Genomic DNA, 24,076 nt, shown 5'->3' with positions numbered 1-24,076 from the left:
ACACTGGCACCAATTCGTTCTCTCCTTTATTTCTTATGGGAAAATTAGCTTCCAGTTACGAATGTTTCCACTTGAGAATCTCGTCATGATCTAATTAAGTTCGTAAGTGGCGGTTCCACTGTATTCATAGACAAATGTGCAGAGAAAGCCAGTCTGAAGTGAACACACATTAGACCAGGCCGTGGACTGTGGACTGAGGCTGAACTGGCAGAGACACTGGCTGCTCTCTTCCTAAACTGTTACAGTTCAGTGATGTTTACTGAAAATGAGGAGGACAATCAATATGGCTGCCACTCGAGGAGAGAGAAAAAAAGATCAGTTGAACCACAATCCATACGTCTACATGACAGGAGGTCTCTGCTGTCGCTGTAAAGCCAAGTGAAAAGCAATCAACGAGGCCAGATTATAGACCAGTGTTTCTGCCCACAGCTGAAATAACACGACACAAAGACCTTGTTGCTCCATTCATTTGTAACAGCTGATTATCAAATTCCTGTATAAGCAGCAGATGCGGAGCAGGAACTGCAGCCTTGTGGTTTTGAAGTGAGCACGCAGCGGTGCAGCTCTCAAGGACACACATATGCCGGGCGTTCCAATAAAGACATTCATTAAAGAACAGCCTCAGTGTCTGCCAGTCTGCACACAGACTAACGTTGATGTATTGCCAGTTGTATTGCTCTTTTGGGACTCCACACTCTCAAACGAATTCACACTGCAAGGAACACAGTCAGCACGGTCCGCTGCAAAAGTTTGACCACAGCTACGCTCCTCGCGGACCAGTTGTCAACGACACGTCTGACAAATACTTACATCTGTCTGGAAAGCACAAGTGGAGGAGCTGCCGACGGACATTACAGTCATTTAAAGCTACTTATATGGATAAAAACTGACATTTGAGAAATGCATTAGATTTATATATTATTTTTATTTAAAGAAAAACTATCCAACAATAGCCCCTCCCTTCCTCTCAGGGAAGTTCCCTGGTTTACAGGTTGAGTAAATATTATTACTAAATTACGACTACATGTAAATTTAACGTTATAATTACATTTATAAATGTGAAGGTGAGACCTTTAGCTTTGGAGGCTAGTAACTGCCAAATATATATGAATATAAAAAACATGTATACATCAAACAACCAACAACAATGGTTCCAAAAGTGGGGGGCGAGACCCATCAGGAGGATACAATGCTAACGTGGGAAAAGAGAGCAGATGGTAAACTTATTTGAATTTCTTTTTCTTTCTTTTTTTTCTTTTTTTGCTGTAACATTACTATTTTTTCTTTGGTTTTCACATGAGTCCTGCCTTCTTTGAGGTCATTACTGTCACCTGATGGGTCAGTTTTCATTGGTCAATGACACTTAGAAAAGTGTTTCCTTTACATCACTTAAAAATTAAGGAAAAGAGAAAAGCAGACAAATGTAAGCATCTGAGCTGTTGATGTAGAATTTTTTTTTTCAAATTAGACTTTTTTTACCCTCGAACACTCAAAGAAGTACATTCAAAAGTACACTTACATTTAAAATAGATAGAGGACTGTAACATTGAAGTGTGTCAGCTAGGTCAGAGAGAAAACCAATGTCAGATCAGTCAGAGATGAAATGAATTCACTGTTTTGACACAACAGGGACCGTGTATTTATCAAGTCATGTTTTTTCAAATGCTTGAATTAACCTGAACGGACTTCAAACATCTACAGGCACTGTACATATCGCTGTTCTGTCACTGACAGAAGAAAATAAATTATTCACACAAAGCAGAGGGAGACAGAAGGAGACGGAGAGAGAGAGAGAGAGAGAGAGAGAGACCCAACGGAAAACTGTGGGGAAACAGTCGCTCTGTTTGCAGATGTGGGAAATCTGTCAGAGCAGGAGTGGCTTCCCTAGAGGGACAGACGACAAATGACACCTACACTCTGCATTCAATTACTACAAGAGAGGCCATGGGAGCCACATCCTGCAGCAGAGCGGGCGTCACACAACATAGACACTCACACATAAACACACAGACGTCGGCCTAACTGTCTGCTGCACTCCATTACGGTCGTCCACTATATAATGTGCAACATATGAAACTATGAGAACAATCCCAACGTTTACCTCCCACATCCTGCATTGTTTTTCCAAACAACGTTTCACCGACTTTGATTCGCAATCACGGCAAATTAGTGGTCACTGTAAAATCCAGTGAGACAAATGCAGTGAAATAATTTTAGCAAATTGCTTGTAAAGACAAAGAAAGGCTGTGTGAAAAAAAAAAAAACCTTCCCGTGTTGGTCTGCCACACATGCCTTGAATTACATGTCAACTTCCTCAGACTCTCCCCAAAAAGGATGTCTCGTGCTAACAAGTGACTTTTTTGATAACGTCAGAAAACGGACGTGTCTTTTAAAAAACATAACGCAACATGCATTTCCTGTTATCTCTATGCAAACCTCCACAATGTCCCCGTACGACACCGCAGACCTATCCTGGTACAATGCATTATGACATGTCCGTAATGATAACCTAACCTACTCGCTGCATTACATTGAGTTCTCAGCCTTTGCAGTCGACCTCCATTTGTCTTCCACGGCAGCTCGCCCTGTTACTCCCTGCAGCCAGACAACTCCTTCTAAATGTGTGGTGTTCAGTGTAGGAGCGAGCGGGTCAGAAGGTTTGACCCGATATTCACACATCTCTCAGCTCCACTTAAGAAGAAAAACACTGACCACTTAACCCTGCTCTGCCAGGCAGCTATAGATTAGCACCGTGTCTTATGGCACATTCTCATTGGATGAAGACAATACAGATTAAAATAAAATGTATAATAAGCAACATATCTACTACCTGTTATATTTATATATATATATATATATTTATATATTATATTTTATTTTTTTCATGTCAAAGTGGAGTTAAATTAAAATTATATGATTTTATGATGATATAATTTTCAGAATTTAAATTTTAAGAAATCACTAAAACAGTAATTGTAAGTTTGTGAGGAAAATGGTAGAAATAATGGTTTTGAATGACCTGTGTAATGCCGGACAAAAAAAAAAAACAATTTTAAATTTGTGGGGTACACTTAGTCCGAGTGACTTTGTCAGACGACCTTTAAATAATATTAAAAAAAAAAAAAAACACAAAAGAAGTATGAGCTGCAACAACTTGAACCAGTTGTTCAAACATATTTCAAACCACTACAATAATATTTTTGTAAATATAGTGAACTTTTAAGTCACGTTTTTGCTTCAGTACATTACTACAATTATATGAATTCCCTTAAACGTATTTTAAAGATGACGCAGTAAAATACATAAGTATTGATGTCATTTCACATGTGTGTGTATGTGTGTGTGTGTCCATGGACGTTTGTGAGCACAGTTTGCGAATATAAGCTTTCACTAACTTGCCTAAAGACAAGTGTTTGCACAACAGTACAAATATACAGACACGCAGCCCAGCGTGCATGTGTGGGCGGAGTTTTGGCATGTGAGGATTGGAGTGCTGTGCTGCCAAAATCTCACGACATCAATCAGAAGACACTCAACCACCAAAAACGCCTCAGGACAAACTCTAGTTTGGTAAATATTGCACTAATTTTAAGTGTCTTTGGCACAGCGTTGAATAATGAACCCTTGCCGGTCTATTTGTCTGGCTCAAGGACAACATAAGTTTAGCCGTCACTTTACATAATCAACAGTAGGTGCTGCCAAGCTGTACACAGAGAGGGGTATAAAATTTGGTTTACACAGTATTAAGTGTAATATTGTTTCCCAATAAATCAGTTCCTAAAATACGGTGATGAAAGTTGATTTTTATTGGTCTATTTGGAGGATGCTTAGTGCTTATAATTTTCAAAAAGCCAGATTCAAATGTCCAGTAAAACCGAACACGTAACTTTTTGGACTTTTACTGTGGCTTGTTTGCGATTCCATTGTGTCGAAAAAGTATCACATGTCACGTCGGGATATATTTCATAAAGCCGTACAGAGGCAGTGAAAGCCAACTGCTTGTGCGGCGCTCTGCTGGACGTTACTGATCCACGGGCTAAGCCCACGAACCCATGCATATATGTGTGTAAGACAATAGCTTCTGTAAAGCACCTCTAGCTGTGAGACTGGGCGGCACAGCCAGCCAGCTCTGTTTCCACACCTGTTGCCCTGGGCCATGAGGGACAAGCTATCTTCATCGCCCTCAATCTTCTCTTTCCTGTGGACCGTGCCTTTGACCGGAGCAGCCGTAACGTCATAAAAACTTCTGTGCCCACGCTAAAAAGGGCCAACCTATACCTGACTAAAGCCGCCGGCTTAGGGACTTGTTCGCATTTCACTGCATCCCACGAGAAGCTTACAATAGGGATGTTTTTTTTTTGGTTTTTTTTTCAGACGGGAGCATGGAATCATTTCAAGTTGAAAGAAGAGAATAAGTGCCCATATTCACCAGACATAGATCGGCCTCACAGCAACATTTATCAGCAGGAGAAATCTCACCACAGCATCAGGCATTTATACCACAATATTCAAAGGCAGAGATTCACTAATCGTTCCCATGAATCTTTTCTTCCTAATTCCACTTTGTTTTGACAGACTTTAACGCAAAATACTTTGAAACAGTTACTTTTTTAATTAGGTCTTCATTTATTTAAAGTTTGCATCCTTAGTTTACACTTTTTTTATTGACTCGATCAGATTAAGAAATAAGGGGCTGAGTGAGTGTTTAGCTGAATCCAGTGTTTTGCAAAGATGAAAGCGAGATGTGATGTAAACTGTGTTCGGGGTTGGAATGCGAGTGCGTAAGCACAGAACGGGAAGATTGGATCCAGAGCCGGCCGGAGAAGAGGAAAGTGCGCGTCTTTTTGTTCTCTGGGTATTGATTGAAGAAATTAGCATCTAGGAGACAACATGCCCGCAGGTCGAGGGAGATGAAGTTGTCCTAAATTACAGCTGAAGAACTTTGAAGTCGTATCATGGAACCATCGGCGAGCCACTCTTCCATCCTGACTTTTAGTTCTTGCTTATTTTATAGTGCAAAAATACACAGCATGATAATTCAAACCATCTTTAATACTAACCACAGAAGCATAAATAATTGAGTAAAATAGGCAGTGGTTTTCTGAAATGCACCAGCAAATAAGTCTACAAAGTTTTTTTTTTTCCCCCTTCCCTCTTTTGGATCTGTTCTAAGGAGTCTAAATCTTGCGGTGGGGAAGAAGTGAAGGAGACTGAGACTCTGTTTTTGGCTGGTTTTTTAAGTGGGCCTGGCTTGCATGTGGCTAGAAGAAACCAATGCCCTGGAAAACCATGTGGAAATACTGTGCATCAAACACCAACGAGGCCCATATAACACAAAGCCTCCAGTCTGGCATATGAAGACGTGTACTTAGCCTTAAGTATAATACTTCATTCATACAGTGCTTGTCATCAATCACAGAAGTCAGCTGGGGCTAAACTATAGAAGCTCTGGATCCATACTGTGGAATCACTGAAAATAAAACGCTGATGGTTTACATTCAAATATAGGAATAAATATGTGAAGCTGGAAGGTTCCGTGAGCAGGAATTCTGTCAGTTCTTCTACAAAGAAGCTCAATTAAAAGATGTGCATTTCAAAAGTAACTGTTTGGAATTTGCAGTTAGATTTTTCCCCTCAGCTTCAGATGGCTCCTTGTATGGGGACAAAGGTTCTTTTTAATTGAACTTTGACCTAAGAGTGACAAACCAAAACACTGGCTGCTGTGTAATTTACTTAGGGGAGCTGAGTAATTCAATATATTAGCTACATCTGCTAAGTTTTTCAATCCTATTAGCGAGTTTGTTGTTGTTTCTTAATTCATTTAACCTTGTATTATTAGCAACAAAGCCAAACTTACGCTGTTCTCACTGGTCCCTGACACGGGGAAGACTGTCCAGCCGAGCTCCGCTGTGGCCGTGGTGGAGTCCATCAGCATCTCTGCAGACAAGGGGAAAACAAAAACACACGAGTCAGATTATGGCATCGGGATTTTAATGAAAATAAATGATGTGCTGAAAAAGTGTTATTAAAAAACAGACACAGTTAAAATAAAAATAATTCAATACATTTTCTTATATATTTATTTTTTGTTACCTTCCTTTAAATTTATAATATCTGACATGAAGATGACATGATTTTTATAAGACATTATTAAATAAGCAGCATAATCTTATTTAATCAGGGATTAATGACATTTTCTTTATTAAATTTTTTTTTTTAAATTACAGAAAAAGATTCAATGACCATGGCCGACAAGTTGCTAATGTTTAAATTTAATATTTTATTAAGTCATTTAGGATTTGAAAATTATTTTAATTATAACTTACATAAAGGTAAAAAAAAAATCCAAATAACCATTAACTCAACATTTGTGTAAAGATACAATTAGCAGTAGTTCATAATCAGCGGAACGACACCATCATCCCCACAACCCCGTGGAGAGAACCCCAGGCTGGAAATGCAAATCTCCGTGGACACAAACACCTCTGGTAATTGGGGTCAAAGAGAAGGTGCCTCTTGTCTGTCATGAAGTCCACAGTGGCCCACCCCCCCCCGGCCAATCCCGGCCCTACTGTCCGTCATACGTTTACTGAAGCGCTCAGTGTCACAGTCTTTCAAACTCGGTTCTCCACCCTCTGTGTCCAGGATCCTGGGCCCCCGTGCCCATGGTCTCTATCTCTGACATCCCCTCAGCTCCCACTCCTCCGGCTGCTCAGGTTTAAGGAATTTCTCCTCCTGATTAGCCCGTGTCAGTCTTGTGCTGCAGTGTTGAGTTGCAGCAGATGGAGAGAGCATTCATCAGGTTCTTGGCGGCAGCTGCTAGCCCAGAATGCCACAGTGGGACACCCCCCCCCCCCCACACCCCCACACACACACACCCACACACACACACCCACCCATCTCCTTTCCACCACTGCCACGGCTTCTTATTATTAATATGTTTAAAAACTGTTTTCTGAAACTTATTATTAATATGTTTAAAAACTGTTTAAAGTAGAATTCGTATTTGTTTTAAATTAAAGGAACAGATCTGCTAAAATCAGAGGTTCCTCATGAAGGTCTTTAATGGTTGGAACTTTTAAAGTTACTTCCTAGTCAACCCCAGATCAGCCTGCAGGTGTTTTTAGAGACTTTGACTTGTTTTTGTGTCGTTTGTATTCCAGTGGAAACCACGGCTCTTTATTAGCAGTCGTTGCACGCTTGACTTTATTTGGTGGACTTCTGCTGACTCCCTACGTCTCTGCCACACTTCAAAAGGCATCAGAGCCGCTTCCACCATCCATTCACTATCACAAAGTCCAAATTGTATAATTAGGCAGATGAGGCTGCAATTGAGCAGCTATTGATAACCTTGTGTGTGACTGAGAGCAGAGTGGCCTACATGGGTGTTAGGCACAGAAATGGTAATTACCCCCCTATAATGATAATGATAATTAGTGGATGAGTTAAGTGAAAATAATGAACCCCCTCCGTGGTGGTTTAAAAGATTATTGTGGAGGGAAAAAAGGAGAAAATTTGCTCTGGAATAATAACAGTAACTGGGTTATTCCCCTTCCCCTTTCACTATTCCTCTCTTTACGTCATGTTTTTCTTATGCTACACATTCCCTATATTGATCTATTTTTCCCACCATTTGTTTTGTATATATTTACAACGAATGAGCAGTCTCTTTCAGTAGTAGTGAGTGTAGGGTTCAATTCCAGCTCCTGTTACTGTAGATGACGAAGTCGCTAGAAAATATATTTTTTGGCTGTTCTGGAATTTATTTTTGGATTTTGTGTGGGTGAGCAGTTGGTGCTATATACATAGTGTGATACTCTGGTTGACAGGGTGATCTCGAACTCAAGGAAAGACGTAATATTAACATTATATTTTACATTAGGGAGACTAGTAATTAGTCTATGGACAGAAGACCCACACCATGGTACAGTCAGCTAAAAAGAGTGTACGCTTTGCTATTCTGTAAAGCTAATACGACAACAGTAGCATGCTGAAAACTCTGCTCCTATACCTTTACCCTAATTATGTCACAGTTACTGCTCAGTTACTTTGTCGACAAAGTCCGAAGATACAGAAGTGTGGAATCCTCTCACTGAACTATCTGCTGGTAATTTCTTGTCCCCTGAAACTATGGCAAAGATGCTGAGTCAGCACTTGCAGTGGTTCTCGTGTTGATCAACTTATTAGAAGTCAACTCTGTTCAAAAACGCCTGGTGTGTCATAAGTTCTGTTTCCCCTTCACAGGTCCGTTCACCACACCCACGAAGACCGATCACTTTCCTCTCTCCTGCTGCCGACACCTCGGCCTCAGCAGCAATGCTGATTCATTACATCCCATGTTGCGGAGCAGCACATAGCTCACCTCAGTCAGCTCCTGCCTGATTCTCAGCTGGAACCCCCAGTCACTGCAGAGTGTGGCTGCTCAGCAAGATCATTTGGCTATTAATCACAACGAAGACAGGGTGCTGACATTTATGTCTGAACGCAACCGCGGGAGTCAGTCTTTTCTTCTTCTTGTGGGCACTTTTTCCCCACATTGTGATCATTTGAAATTTGCACCGAGTAAAATGGTATACGGAGCAGCTGACCCAACGCCCACGTGTCGCTGTACCCAGTTGAAAAAAGAACATATCACAATAGAAAAAGTTCATATATCATGAGAGCAAGACAATGAATTAATGGGAGTGAAATGATGTTGTTGCTCATTCATTTCATCTAAAAGTATACAGTTTTACTGGCTGTCAGGGAAGAGAACCTCCGAAAAATATTAGGAATGACATTTACGTATATTTAAGTTTTCTAAGACGTTACCCATGAGGCCGACCCTCGAAAAGTTTCAGACTCGATTCTATTCTTTCTGAAAGCGGCTTGTGTTTACAGCTTGATCACAATCAGCACCATGTACAAAAATGGGGGCTAAGAACTGTCAGCAGACCAATAACTCTCCGAGCAGAGACTGCTTTTCTAATAATTTGAAAAACCTGGACCTCACAAGCAGAAAAGTCATCAGTAAGAAAAACACAAAAACAGATTCATTACACTGTACCGTAGGAGGAAACAGCAGGAGTTAACAGTGTGTCAACCAGATCATTTAAAGTCTATTAATTAGGAAGCTTGAAGTTTGAGGATTTCTGGCTGGAGAATATTCAAGATGGTGGATGTGAAGTTGCTCTTGGTTCTAAGTTTTTTTCCTTTAAAAAAACAACAACAAAAAAACAACTAAAAAATGTAAAACACAAACAGATGCAGTAGAGCTTGTGGAAATATGCAAAACTACGACTCAATCCAAAAACAACTTCAGCCTTTGCTTCAAATGCATTTATATACACATACATAGAAACAAACATACATCTAATATACAAATATTTTAAGGGCTGTCAAATAATTATATGACAATAGAAATAATCAGATAAATCACCGGCATCTCATGTAAATATATTCTGGGTGTTCAAGAACTCCGTTGAACAAATACTATTTCAAGTACCATATGCAAATAACATGTGTATTAACTGTGTGTGTGTGTGTGTGTGTGTGTAGTTTTATTATAATAATAAAAATGGAACAAAAGGGTAATAAATAATTAAAGCCAGCCTCAGTGTTCTCAACTGTAGGGGGACGTATGAATATGCAATGAGACCTCAGTCTCAGAAAAGCCTGCTCGGCTGTGAGTGCATCTTCCAACACTTCCTTTTACTGAGAAGAGTGTTTAGTGGTGATCTGAGGGAGAACGAGAGGGAGAGCTCTCCACTGAGAGGCTGTCTGAAGTGACAGGCTGTGGGAGGAGAGGGGGGACGAGTGTAGGGGTGTGCCTACTTCAACAACTCTACTTTAAGAGGGGTCAACGCTGCATCCAGGCTTTCTAAATAGAGCAGGAGCATTTTCAGTGATAGATACAGAGGAGCTGTGTCCACAAAGAAAGAAACTTCAGCCTCAAGAACCACAACAATTTAGGAAAAACACATATATAAGTGTCTATTCTGTGTGTGTTTTAGTGTGTATTTGGGGGGGGGGGGGTGATGCAATTTAAATGAAATGTATTCAGCCATTTCCCCTCTCTCTCTTTCTCTCTCGGTTGGCTGCTGCTCTGTCTTTGTTATTATATTTCACTGTTTCTGCCAGCATGCTTCTCAGCATTTGCAGTTGGTTTTTAGAAGTTGCCGTCGGTTTACAGCGACAGACCATTCACGCTTTGGTCTCCACTGCGAGCAAATCAGAATCTGACAGATGGATGACCATGTACTTACAAGAAACAGACAGGTTTCTGCAGGCAAATGATGGATGGAAATTTTTTCTGGCTGCTTGAGTAATCGCTCAACTCCAGTACAACTTCCAGCGCGTGGTCTTTTTCTTCCCCCCAGGCAGAGAACCAAGCAAAGGCTGCTTTTCAAAATTTCTCATCCTTTTTATCAAACACACACACACCCTGGTGTGTAGTCCAATTGATGATTAGCTGACACTGGATATTTCTTCTTGGCTGATTTTCTTCTCGAAGCTTATCAAATACCAGGGGAGAAAAAAAAAGCCTGTGTATAAACCAAACTAAATAAACCCATCATAACAAAGTTGACTATATTTAACGACTATGGTTTGAGGGGTGTATTCTGAAGAGGCAATTGACCTCCATGAGAGCGTGACACGGTTTGCAGGTATGATTTCTTCCTTTTTCCTCATCAGCAAATCATTGCTCTCTCTTCTGTGCGGAACTAATCTCTAAAAAATTAACTTTAACACCGTCAAAAAAACCACAGAGGGTGTTTCCTGCTTCTGAAATCACTTCAGCCAGCAGGCCTTAAAAAGCGGCTCAACGTTGTCACCATAGAAAATTGTGCTGCTGACTTCACTTTAACCACTGCTGAAGGGCGATTTTACTTATATTTCACTAAGCACCTGAAACCACTGTATTTGATGGCATACGTGGGAAGACTGTGGTCTGACGCATGGTTGCAGAGTTACATGACCAAGCTGTTCATTGTACTAAGAACTAAAACCCCATACAGTACAGAAATCTGCCCAAAGCAATGGTATACCCCCGAGAGACCCCCGAGACATGATTCATGGTTTCAACGATGGACACGGCTACTGTAGGGCTTTTGGGAAAAATAAGAGTCTGTTTTATTTAAAAGTAAGAAGTGCACAGAGCCCCTTCTCCAGAGGAACTCAGCTCAACTTATCTGTTAACACAAGCCGGGGCTATTAAGGTAAAGTCCTGCTCCCTGCGATGTCACATAAGAGCACATCCCTGTGTGGTAAATGAATTTTTTAATACTTCTTTTACAATGAAACGGGGCCTTTGTGTAGACCATGTGGCGCCGGCCCAAAACCCAGGGATGAAGTCTGATTTCTTCACCTTCTCTTCTTTTAGGACTCTAACAGACTGGCACTCAGCCTTGGGTATCCCGGAAACTACCTGGTGTGTCATTTATGAGACTCACTCTGTCAGAGAGATTTATGTCTCCTCACAGTTTATTACTGTGAGGGCAGGCTTGGGTCTACGATGACGATGTTGGTGTTTTGGAAAAGGATGAGGTGCGGCTTAGAGTTCAGCCCACCTCATCAAGGCTGCGGCGTGGTGAGTTTTCTAGGACAAGGACGGATGAGGGAGGAAGCCGGGTAGCTGGTTTTGGCAGTGGAGTGGGACAGTCAGAGTATTTGCTAAAAAAGAGAGAGAGAGAGAGAGAAAAAGGAAAAGTTCTCTCTGAGCACCAACTGATGACAGAATGATACAGCATGGCGTTCTCTGGGGCCTCCGGCAGGATGTTCCACGGTAATCCCAACACAGCCATGCTGTGTTATCAGTCGGTGTAACTGAGCTCGTCAGCAAGGCCAAGGGGCATTAGGGGGAAAAACAGGAGAAAATCTGGTTGATATACGGTGGCCAGGTTCTTTTGGACTGCAATTGACTTTAATATTATATCAAAGGGCCCTTTGTAATTTTTGGATGATGCAATCACGTGCAATAAGAAGTTTTTTGGAGCGCTACCGGAACATTAGGATTGTTAATTTATAGGGGAGTGGAAGGCCTAATCCAATTAGTATGCTCTGCAATCACATTAGCTGCAATGTAATGATCCATATTGAGGGATAAAGATTCCATCATGTGGAAAAGTGGAGCAAAAAAAAAATTAAACTGTTTAAGTTTTAGCTTTCTCTTTGTTTGGAGAACTGGAATCACAGACAGACCTATGCACATAAAACTCACAAACTTCTTTAAACAGTGTTGCAACAAGGTTTTTGGCAGTTGTGTGTGTATTTACTGCGTCTGCCCTAATTTAGCTCCTTCTCGACAGGTTGCATCTTTTCAGTCATCCTGGACCATTTAGAGGCATTTTATTAATGGACTTAAGAGCATAACAGATGCCCCCCACCTGTGGGCAGCTGCCAGCTCTGTCTTCTTCTGGTTTTCTACATTTACTTCCAAAATTAGATTTAAAAAAGAGCTGCTGAAAAGAGAGTGTATAAGAAATCAATCCATCCGCCTAACACTTTTGGACAGTATTTTATATCCCATCATTATTAGTTCTACTGACATTATAAGCATTTTATATTAACATTATGATTATTGGCATAAAGACATTTAAAGACAACATAAAGTAATTTTAAACACCACAGACTATTTGTTCATTTAGTTTCATATAAAACTTTGTGACGCACAAAGCTTTGAATTCAAAAACAAAAGCAAACAAAATGTCTGTGTAAAAAATGTGTATAAAAAACACCACTATATCAAAAACTGTTATTTTATCATTTTTAATCAAATATCAACATCTTATTGTACACTGAATTTTCCAGGTATAACTACAGCTTTTCTTCTCCCTGCATGGAGGTGTGTTTTTCCTATTAGCCCGGCCTGTAGGTACAGCCTCACTATTAAAATCTAGTTAGTCTTGAGTGACACCATATTTCATGGAACAGTGACATTAATCCAAGCAATAAATTGTAAGTCGGAACTGTCACCAGGCCAATCATAAGCTATGAGAAGCAAATGTGACTAATGCCACAGGCGGGAGGATTTATAAGTACACTTTTCCATATATTCCAAATCCTTGACAATCCACCGAGACCTGTATAACAGACCAGTGCACTTTAAAATGTTGCAGTGGGAAAAACTCTGTCGAAAAAAAAAGTGGGTCCCCTCAATCTTATAGTGGCAGTAGCAGAAGTGAAGGAGGTTTTGACTCAAAAAAAAAAAAAAAAAAGTCCGTGCCACTGACTTTCAGGCGTCCCTCCATCCAATCACTGTAAGTGCTGCATCAATGACTGTGATGTTCATCCAAAAGTACAGCGGAAATATGTGCAGCACAGTACAAATCACTGCTCATCCGAGTGACAGCCTTTCAGAAACCACTGGTAATTGACGTAACAACATACACACACCTCGCCCTGAAAAGGTGAGAAGGAAAAATACACGTGTTGGTCACTCGGGTGGAAACGCCTCGAACGTGACAGCGTGGATTGGAAATCATCACCTCGCAATTACTATCAGGAAGCAGCACTGATGAGGAGGTGAAAGAAGAAGGAGTCCTTCACTGAGCAACTGTTTGTACACCTGAATGTGGGGAGCACGGATTGTCAAGAGTTCCATAAAATGATGTTCAGATTTTAGGGTTAGAATTTACATCCTTTTACGAAACAATCTGAGGATCAGAAGAAGTTTGTCTAGGTAAAAAATACGTTTTTGTTGTTTGTTTTAATGCAACAGCAGCATTCGACAGCTGTTTTTGATAAATATAAAAAAAATTATTACTTATTACTACAAGGGCTACTACCAATAGAAAAAGAAGAGTAGAAGTTGAGGTAGAAAATAATTAAAAGGATATATAAGATGAAGAAAAAGATGAAAGGTTAAAGAATAATTAGGTGGAGCAGAAAAGGAAAAAAAGACAATGAAATAATAATAATAGATGACGCAGAACCAGAGAAAGATGGAGTCAAACAAATAAAAAAGAAGCAGCAGTGGAAGAAGAAAAAAAGTAATAGAAGAACAAGAGGTGAAAGTAGAAGAGAATTCTGGCTCCAAATAATAAATACATTTCATTCCTCTTTAGTGCTGTATTGAGGCAGTTTTTATGACTTAAAATAACTCATGTCACCAAATAAATGATGAATGAATGGTTGATTCTGTCCCTGGCATTACATGAGTAAAAAAGTTTTTTGTTCTCTTCCATCTGTTACATTGTCTTGTTTTCTGTTTTTATTTTTTTTACCCCTCCCTGTTTCTGATTAGACTGGGTAATAACACAATCATGAGCCCCCGCAGGACAATGATATGCTTGCATTAATCCAAAAGACAAGTTCCATCCAACTTTAAATACACTCAGCTGCATATGTGGAAGCAAAGAGACCAATTTCTTCTTCTAATTAGTCCAACATGAGATGATGCGGGCCTCATCCGGGGATAAGCCGACAGTTGTGATTGGCAAGTCTGGTAAATTGTGGTTTTTTGAAGGGTGGAGAAAAAACACCAGTGGAACAGCATGGACAGGAACTGTAGAAGAAACTCTGCTTTAAAACAGGGACCATGCTGGGTTTTGATTTCTGTTGGGTTTTTAATATATGTACACGTCTTCTATAAACAGTACTACTCTACAGTAATACTCTCTCCCTCTCTCTCTTTACTGTGACACCCTGTCCTTTTTTGCCCAATAAGGCATTTCATCTACTTGGGATCTTTTCAAACCTCATCCTCCCAAACATGGTGCCAAGGCGTGCCATTAAATAAGTAAGAGTGAGTAAATTTAATGACCTATTTTTTATTGTTTTTAAGAGCCTTTCATCTTGGGAGAGCGCTGCTCTAAAAGCTGCTGTAAATTCCAGTGTGGTGGCTGTGGCTCCTTATCATCTGAAGCTAGGTGCTGAGGTTGAACTCCTGACCTGCCCACGGAGTTTAGGCAGGAGACTAATACACAAAATGTCCATCACTATTTCAGTCAAGCTATAAATCATGGCAAGTTTATATTGGGAGGAAGTTAAAGGTGAACCGAGCAGACTGTTCATAGAGTAGCTGTTACGACTTAACACCTGAAGGGAAATAGATGCTTGGATTTAGTCGGTGTTGGAGAAAAACATACAGGGCATGACAAACACTTTGCTTCCATAAAGAAACCGAAGATATTTTTTTCACGGCAAATCAACAATTTTTCAAATGGTAAATTATTATAGTAAGACTAATACGGTAGGTGTAGAAGAAACAAATCGGTCAATGTCAACTGGCAAAATATAAATCGATATTAAAAAAAGCGATTTGGTCCAAATTCATTGGTTCAACTAAACAAACAGTTGAAACCATAATAAAACATCCTCAAAAAAAAAAATAACAATACGACTAGACTTATATTTTAATATATTAACACTAACAGAAATGCATCGCAGCAAACATACATCTAAGTTTGTTTTTATATATATTTTGAAAAAAGATAACCTTGCAGTTCTTCTACCTTATAACATTTGGCTGAGTTTTGTAGCCTTTGAAGCTCAGATTTCAGAGCTCCTCAGACATACTGACCCCAGTGGAAGATTTAGAAATAACCCACTGATGTGAAAGGAAAATGAGGCCTGCAGCATAAGCCCAGCAAATATTGTATTTCATCATCTATCAAACTAATTTATCTCAATGTGGACTTTTTTTTTTTTTATCCCTGAGGGTTGGCTTCTAGGTCATGTGACGGAGGATGGATAAAAAAAATCATTATGTTTCACGATCATCTGGAAATGTTGATAGTTTCTAAATGAACATAAATAATTATTCACATCGCTCTGCGCGAATTTAAGTATTTGTCTTTTGGTACCCTAAGTTGGTGAACTATTATCTTGCTGAGCATTAGCTGTGGTCATTTCCTGGTTCATTAGTCTACTCTAGTGTAGTGTGTTCTTCTGTACTGGTCTGTGCCTTAATGTGAAGGTAAACCTGAACAGATGCACTCGGAATCAAATTTTCATTTAGTTCGAGACTTCATTTTGGATGCGACTCCATATATCCAAAGGCTAACCACAGCCCTGAGAAACTGCGTTTTCCCACTGATGGAGATGCCTTATTACTGTGGCACCACTGAAAGAACTTACATAATGTTGACACTACCACAACAACAACAACACACTGCAAGAAGCACAGACTTGTTACTGCAAAAAAATATTTCATCAAGACATTTCTATTTCACACATTGTTCCGGGCAGTAACAACCAGCAAATGTGGTTTACTGCAGAGTTGGTATTGGCTGATAAATTCCAAAGAAGCTCTGATGTAATAAGTGTGGGAGAAAGGTCTTTTGTACCTGACTCACCACTTCTATCGACAGCACAGACACAGAAGACTGAATGCATTCATAAACTTACAATAACTCATATTTAAGTGGGTGGTATAAGGCTATTGTGGCGATAGTACGTCACCTATGGTGATTTAGAGTGTGTGTGTATGGTGTGGTGTGTAGTGGTGCGTGCTGTATCCCTCCATGCATTGCAGTGTCCTTGGATTTTAATGTTTGCAGTTACCACAGCGTTACAGGATAGTATAACGTTGTAGAGGTAGAACCCGGATTGTTGCTCTGCTGCAGGGGTGTGTGAGGTGTTCCTCCCCTGGGGGGCACCAAAACAAGGAAAAAGAAAGGCAGGGGTCTGTCTGAAGAATTGTTTCTTGAAGAAAAAAACCACTCAACAACAGGGTGAAGCACTTCCTTTCAAAATAAAATCCCTGAGACGCCCCCATCCTAGAATATTACTTTTTTTTTTACATGGAAAACACAATCTTATTTTCTGATTTTAACACAACAGTGGTTGGTGCAAACAACATATAAACTAACCTGCGGGAGAAAGAAAGAATGGATTAGGTAATTAATTAATTAACATTTCATTATTCAATCAGATTTAGAGAACATTTTTGGTCCTTTTAAAACTTTTTTAAAACCCAAATATCATTACTAATAATTACATTTTACATTTATTCATAATATTGCAACCCATTCAAGAAACAGGTGGTTGCTCTGCCTTGATCCTACAACCCCAAAGTCTGCCTAGAATAATAGTCTGCCTAGAAATGTATGCCAATGTAAGAACAAAAACCCTTTTCAAATGTACCCGTCTTGTCAAAGAACCTTCACCCTGTCTATATCATAAAAGAAAAAAATATATTATTGTATGTGTACTTGTATTGAAACATATTGAAGCCTGGTTTTAGGTCAAACTAGGAGAGCGGATTGCTCTCAGTCAATAAAACCTGTGTGCTGAGAGAATATCTTTGTTTGCAGCACATATTGTAACACCTACCTATTCTGTGCACACATTTATATCCGCTATAACGTCCACCGACATGAACCCTTGCTATAAAGTCAATGTCATGCTGTATACTGCCAACGCTTTTCGCTTTTTCATAGCCCTGCAATCGAGGCAGAATACGACTTAAGACAAGAGGCTGTGAATTATGAATGAGCATTAAAAAGCAATGAGGTGGGCAGAGGAATGGGAAGATGCGCCACGCACTGTGTCGTGCACCTTGAAGTAAATAGTGTTGTTAGGGATGATATGGTACCAGCATCTGAAGGGGAGGCGAGATCTCCGAGTGTAATATTGTCAGTGAATCAGCGTCTCAGTGCGTGTTTTACAGTCCTGATCTAAGAATGCTAGAAGATAAGTCATGATTTATTCTCAGTGTACACTACATTAAAAACGCTGTGTCTGGACTCCCTCTAATGGCCCATCCTCCTTATTTCTCTCTCCTTCATCTCCTCTCCTTCCTACTTGTCCCTTATCTACTTCAATTTCTACTGCACTATTTTTTTTCTTCACAGCCATTACAGCCATACACATTAATGTGACCTAAGGAGGAGATAGGTGAACCTCTGAACGACCACAACTAGTCAAATATCACCACTTCTATCCCTACCCATGTTTCCACTTCCTAATGAGAACCACATATTATACAGCAGAGGTAGGCTGTAGTGGTGCAGGCTGTGGAAAGGTAGGGTCACATGAAAATCCAGCAATGCACATCGGTTGATTCCAGGGCGGTGAGTGAGATCCTCTCCCCCAGGCTTTGGAAGAATTATGGTGAGGTCATGACCTCTGGAGGTCTATAAAGCTGAGAATGGTGGGCAGCTGAAGGCCACAGTCATATGGCTACATGGCTGCTGCTGCACTGCTGGGACCACTCCAGCATCCAGACGCACCAACAGGCCTCAGAGTAACCCAAATATCACTTACAGTACAGGCACCCGCTAATGCCCCTGCAATCAACATCCTCTTAATCACAGACTGCAAAGCACAATGAATGTTGTGTTGGTCTGCCATTAGGGTACATTAAGAACCCTCTGTTAGACTGACTAACATACAGTAGAAGACATTGGATACTGGTGAAGCACAAACACACAGCTAATGGTTTCACGGTGGTCAACTGAGTATGAGTGGTGGAGAAGAAGTGAGATGGAGAAGAAAGACAGAAAAGACAAGGCTGCCCCAGAGACTTGTTAATGAAAAACAAACTCATTTATCTCTGTCCTCAGATTCACAGGCTGCACTCTTCATGTCATTTCAGGACTTGCCAGAGCGCAGTATTATTGTTCACAGCGGATATTTCAAAATAATTAAAGATTTCCATGGTCAGAGAAATGTTTTATTAAAGTCAACAGTAAATTCATTCTGTAGACAAAAATCTCATCAAAGGCAATTTAGTGAATTGTAATTCCTCAATTATAACCACAATGTCCAGCAAACAGTCATGTGTATATCTATTGTTTGTGATCCAAAGGCATCCTTTCTAGTCCCTTTCTCACGGGTCCCTACGTTGGTAGTCCAAATGATGGACCAGTTTTTGCACCAGATGATTTTCCTGATACAATCCAAACTTGGTATTTGGGGACTCAAACCCGGAACCTGCTAGTGTCAGACAGGCAAGAAGTCTATAAAAAAAAGTTGAATAAAAACAAAAGTAAAAAAGAAAGAAAAATGGTTTTAAATGTGCAAGTGTAGCTAGATGTAGGTTCTTTAGCTTTAAAAGTGTTGCATTATGGTAGGCAATGGGAGATGAACACGTTGTAAAAGAAAATAAATAAAACAAGATGAATAATGAATGAAGCACGAGGTCAGTAGGTGTTTTTTTGATATCCAATCTACATTAAGCATTGTTTCTCCAAGCTTCACTTGGAGAAACGTCACTGTCTTCACTGTCACAGGTTTGCACGACACCATTATTGTAATTCTGCCAACAGACATTAAATCTAAAAGTTTACAGATGCTCTCAAAGTGCACACTCACCTCAAACTATAAATTGTTGTTTTTATATTCTCTACTCACGCTGTCATGCTAAATCACTTTATTTTTACATTAGCTCAGACAACTGAATAGCTAAAGTGTTATAATGACAACTGAAGCCTGTCATACGTCTCACACAGTTTTACCTTCAAGGCAAAATGTGTTTTAACCAATAAATGTCTACCTTTAACGATAAATCCCTGGCTCCTAAAATGTATTCCTGTTCCATTAGGATAAAGCTTCCCGCATGGGAGACACCTTAAGTTGCTTTATAATCTGTCTTGTGCCATTATGTCAAGGAGAGGAAGGTGCACACCAGACTTAACCTTTTTCCAATAAACTCAGATTAATGTTTACAATACATCCTACAAGTTAAACAAACAATGTCTGGCTGGAGTTAAATCTGGAGATGCTCAGTGGTGGGTGTCTGTGGAATGCAAAGTTCCTTCTTTGCTTTAAAGCAGTGGTTCCTCTGGCTGTTTGCTCTGCAGCCATTACAACCACTTAGTCTGACAGAGCACTTTGTTTCTCTTATCTAGCAAACAGCTCAAACTTATAAAGTGTTTTCAGTGTCTGCTCTAACTCGGGTTTAACCCGCCATTACCATGTTTACTTGTGACACAGATCAAGGACGGATTGCTTTTAAGCAAGCACTGGTGGAAAAAGGACAGACGACTCATGTCGCTGTGTGATTTTATGGCTTCATTCCGTTGGCGTAAAAAAAGGTGAATTTCAGCACATGCCGTGACAGGTAAACAAAGGAGGAAGCTGTACAAACCAGGGTAAAGAATGGTAACTGCAACAAGAAACCATTGGTCAATTCAGCAACGGTGGCTACCACCCAGGGACATTCAACAAAATGTACCACTGAAAATAAAAATCGTATTTTAAACTGATAAGTGATAAATGATTTAAAGTGATAATGTGTCAACCTTGGCATTATGAATCTAAAAAATCTTCACATACTTGCACAGTGTCCTTGACCTCATACTGCAACACCTACTTGGTAGAATAATATTTCCTCTGATTTTATGGTGAACTTAAACCAAACAATTGTATAGAAAATAATTACCTTAAACTTCACTACAGCTTGGTTTTCTGTTACCAAAATACTGACTTTGTTAGTGTCTTGCTGATGTTTGCTATAAATTTGCATAAATGCCATTTTTCCTTTTGTTGGTGAAAATATCATTAGGTATTGACACAAAAAAACATTTAGTCTGAGGTTTGTGAAGCGTGAACTCAACTTCCAAACTGGAGAATATCAGCTTTATTAATTTAAATGTTTGGCCTCAAGCCTTTTCTCATTTAAATCAACTAAGAAAATATTCAACACTTGCAACCATATTCTGGTAAACTCTCTGTGCAGTCACACAAAAAAGTCAAATCTCAGAGCAGCTGTTTGAGGCTACGGTCAGCAAGGTTTTGAGGTGTTATGAGCAGCATGTCATTAAGAGCCAGGAATAACTCCATGACTCCCCGAGCCAAGATAATGTCATCGTTTAGGACCAGGAGGGGAGTCATAAAGGAAGCTGGTTATCAGGAAGCAGATAAACCTTCCGAGCCTAATGCTCACAGATGCTGCCGACTCACATCCGGGTATTTAAGGTCTTGTAACCTCACAGTAAGGTTACATTTATTTTCTAAACCAAACCACCTGCATTGGAGTGGACGGCAAAACCCAAATCCAGTTTAGTTTTGGCTTTAGTGTTACAAGTAAAATTTCATTTCAGTGTTGAATTCATTCTTTTTCTTTGAAGAATTGCTTCTCAAACAGGATCTGACAAACTTGCTTTGCTTGTTTTGGTTTTGGTCGCCACGAACAAATTGTTTCTGAGAGCTCTTTTCTTAATCCACTGGGCAAATAAAGTTATTCCACTACAGTGTCACACAGGATGGATACTGTTGGATGACGACACATTATGTGGAGTGGATTTCTACCAGGGCTGAAGTTTTTCCATAAACACGGGAGATAAAAGGCAGTGTGCAGAAAATCAGATGGTTTCACTTTCAGTAGAACAACTACTGTTTCCAACTGAATTATGTGAAAGGGACTTTCTAAGGCCTTTGAAAGTAAGGAGACCTTCAAGGGTGACCGTGTATTTATAGTGACAATGTCACAAGTGTGTGCATAATGCTGTGCTACCAGGGTTCAAAGGTAGTATAAAATATACACTTTGAAGTACGAGGCTGGGTGATCTAGAGCCAGAAATGTCATCTCCGTAGAAGAGGCCTGGCACTTTCAATTATTATTTGGACAGGTTTAAAGAACTGAGTGAAAACTGAAGAAAGATAAAAAGGAAATGGTTTCTGCTGATTCACTTGATGGCTGGGAATAAAAGTAGAGCAGGTTGACGTTTTATCTTCACGTTAATGTATCAAGATCAGAACAGCTATTTTTTATTCAGGCATTTTGTCAAAATCAAATGCTCACTGACACTAAACACCTCTGCAGAAAAACAATGGGTGACGGGTTATGTGGGATGTTAATCATTACTGACTTGGTACTGCCACAGCAATCACATGAACCCCAGCAGAAAAGAACTCTCAGGAGCAAAACCATTCAAATTAAACCCACAAACAAACAAGAAAAGATTAAAATATTAAGAATAGAAATACATGCAGCCAGTCTTTGATGGGAATGTTTTTCTGTTAGTTTGTGTTTTTAACACAACAACAGTGTGATTGCAGGGATTGTTCATACTCGCATCATTGGTGATTAAATGGTGTGTCTTTTCAGCAGCTTGGTCTGTAGAACTGGTTGCCAAATTAGAGGCCAACTGTTTACAATAGCACAGTGGAGGGCACTACACTCAGTGCTAAAGTGACATCAGTTCATATAAATTTAGTATTCAAGGAAGACCAATTATACTATTGTTAAAAAATAAAAATAATTTAAAAAGCAATCATTCAGTCATTTTCAAAGTAGAAGTTCATAACTAACATGGTGACATTTGGTACTGTACCATTTTAGTCATCGTTTAACAACATTGTAAGTATCTATTTAATACTCTCAGCTCAGAATACTGCTGCGAGATGTGTAGCAGATAGAACATGCAGTTGGCCTGTCAGTGTTGTAGCCTTAGTACTGACCCTGACTGACAACAAATAATTACACTTAACAACCCAGATCCAGTGTTATTCTGTGGATCCTGGGCTGGGTTTGAATGCCATTATTGTGTAAAAGAGCAGAGAACAGGAAGCAAGTATGCACCCGTGTCTTTTCACTCATTGAAAACTTTTTTTTTTTCCTTAAAAGGATCTTTCAATGGTGCTGGATAAAAAGCCTTCAACAGGTGGCAGAGAGGAACACTGAGGACAGGCACAAAACAGGAACAACAATGCTTTAAGGACAGTCCGGAAAACCCAAAGAACAAGTGCAGACATGGGAACAGAAAGGGAAAGAAATGATAGATAAACAGACGGACAGACACAGTGAAGGACAGAGCCAGCTGAGACACAGAGGGACCGATTCACAGACGCGCTGGACGTTTGGCATGCTAATTTAGCCGTTATGTGGTCACAGACAGGGTGAGAAGCGGGTGTATGAAGGGGCTTCACACGCAGGCATTTGCCAGCATTCAGCTCCCATCAATATCAGGGCCGATTAATGAGGGAGAAGAGGGGAGAGGAGGGAGAGGACAGAGGGGACAGACGGGGGGGCATGAGCCAGGTGTCAGAAGAAGCACAGAATGGGGAAAAAAGAGGGCACGGGCAGTGATCCGCAAAGAATTTCAGTCGAGCGACAACAAGAGTCCAGGGGGAGCTGCTGGGGTAGCAAATTTTGTGCATTTAACTAAACAAGTGCATGAAATTGGTTAATTCACAATAGTGAATACTCGATGCACATGTGTGTCGTTCTCCAAGATACAAACATTGTACCTTTGCGCAACACTACAAAATCCAGAAGTTTCAAACAGTAAAACAAGCCTCATAAAACCGGGATGTGACTTTGAAAAATCCTCTCGCAGACTGCCGTTAAATGAGGCTGCAGAAAACTGCCTCAATGATGACACAGATGTCTCTGGGTGGCAAATTTATTACATGACTGACCTGGGTTACTGATCACAGGGTTAGGGTTTTAAAATCCTGTTTTAGCATGCTATTCAGGAATGTGTTACTTCTGGTGTTTGTTGATGATAATTATAGTTATGCATCTGTGGGAAAATATTTATATCCAATGCATAAAAATTGTACTCCACAATTAGAGAGACCAGGCTGCCGCATCACTGTTCTCTGAGTCAATGTTCCATTCATAATATTTGGGTTTTGATTGACATGTGTCATTAGCCGGGTTACTTCCTAATTTTACTCTATGTAATGTTGAGAAAAATTTTAAAAATGAGAGAAAACATATCAGATTTATTACATTCCAAACCGTTTAGACTCTCAGTCCTCCACGTTTGCACACAGCAGAAGGATCAATCAGAGTTGCGTGGCTAACATTTTTCCGAGCGTCTGTCATCTTATCAATTTTAACTCAACAGAAAACAAAGCACACCCAGCCGTTAAATATGACTGGGTTGTTTTTCCTGAATAAATGAGTCATTCTTGGACCAATTAGCTTTGATTATTTTTTATTGTGAATGGTGATGATTGAGGAATCATTTTGTCAAAGTAATCAAAGCACAGATGGCTTAACAATGGCATGACATCATGTCCTACGGCATCCGTGGTTTGAGGTTGGAGTTGTGTTTTGACAAGTCGATCAATCCAAAACTTTCGCGTTCGTTTACCGCAGTACTGGGGGAAAGTCAACACCATTTAATACAGAGTAAAACAAATAAAAGTTTTCGCTGTAGTTTAGTCTGCATTTTTTGAACTAAATAACAGTCATTTT

General features: G+C 39.9%; 1 protein-coding gene across 4 annotated transcripts in view; it reads right to left on the bottom strand.

The window, feature by feature from the left end:
* Positions 1-24,076, bottom strand: part of ephb2b (eph receptor B2b) — a 122,155-nt gene that overhangs the window by 73,484 nt on the left and 24,595 nt on the right. For all 4 annotated transcript variants that reach the window (XM_008320750.3, XM_008320751.3, XM_025059984.1 and 1 more), the window contains exon 2: positions 5,858-5,937. In XM_008320750.3, coding sequence (XP_008318972.1) covers positions 5,858-5,937 — 80 coding nt within the window. The remainder of the gene's footprint in view (positions 1-5,857; positions 5,938-24,076) is intronic.

This window comes from Cynoglossus semilaevis, chromosome 11 (genome assembly GCF_000523025.1).
Source record: "Cynoglossus semilaevis isolate Cse_v1.0 chromosome 11, Cse_v1.0, whole genome shotgun sequence".
NCBI classification, from domain to species: domain Eukaryota; kingdom Metazoa; phylum Chordata; class Actinopteri; order Pleuronectiformes; family Cynoglossidae; genus Cynoglossus; species Cynoglossus semilaevis.
Note: the sequence above shows the minus strand (reverse complement) of the source record. Positions and strands in the feature narration are given on the sequence as shown.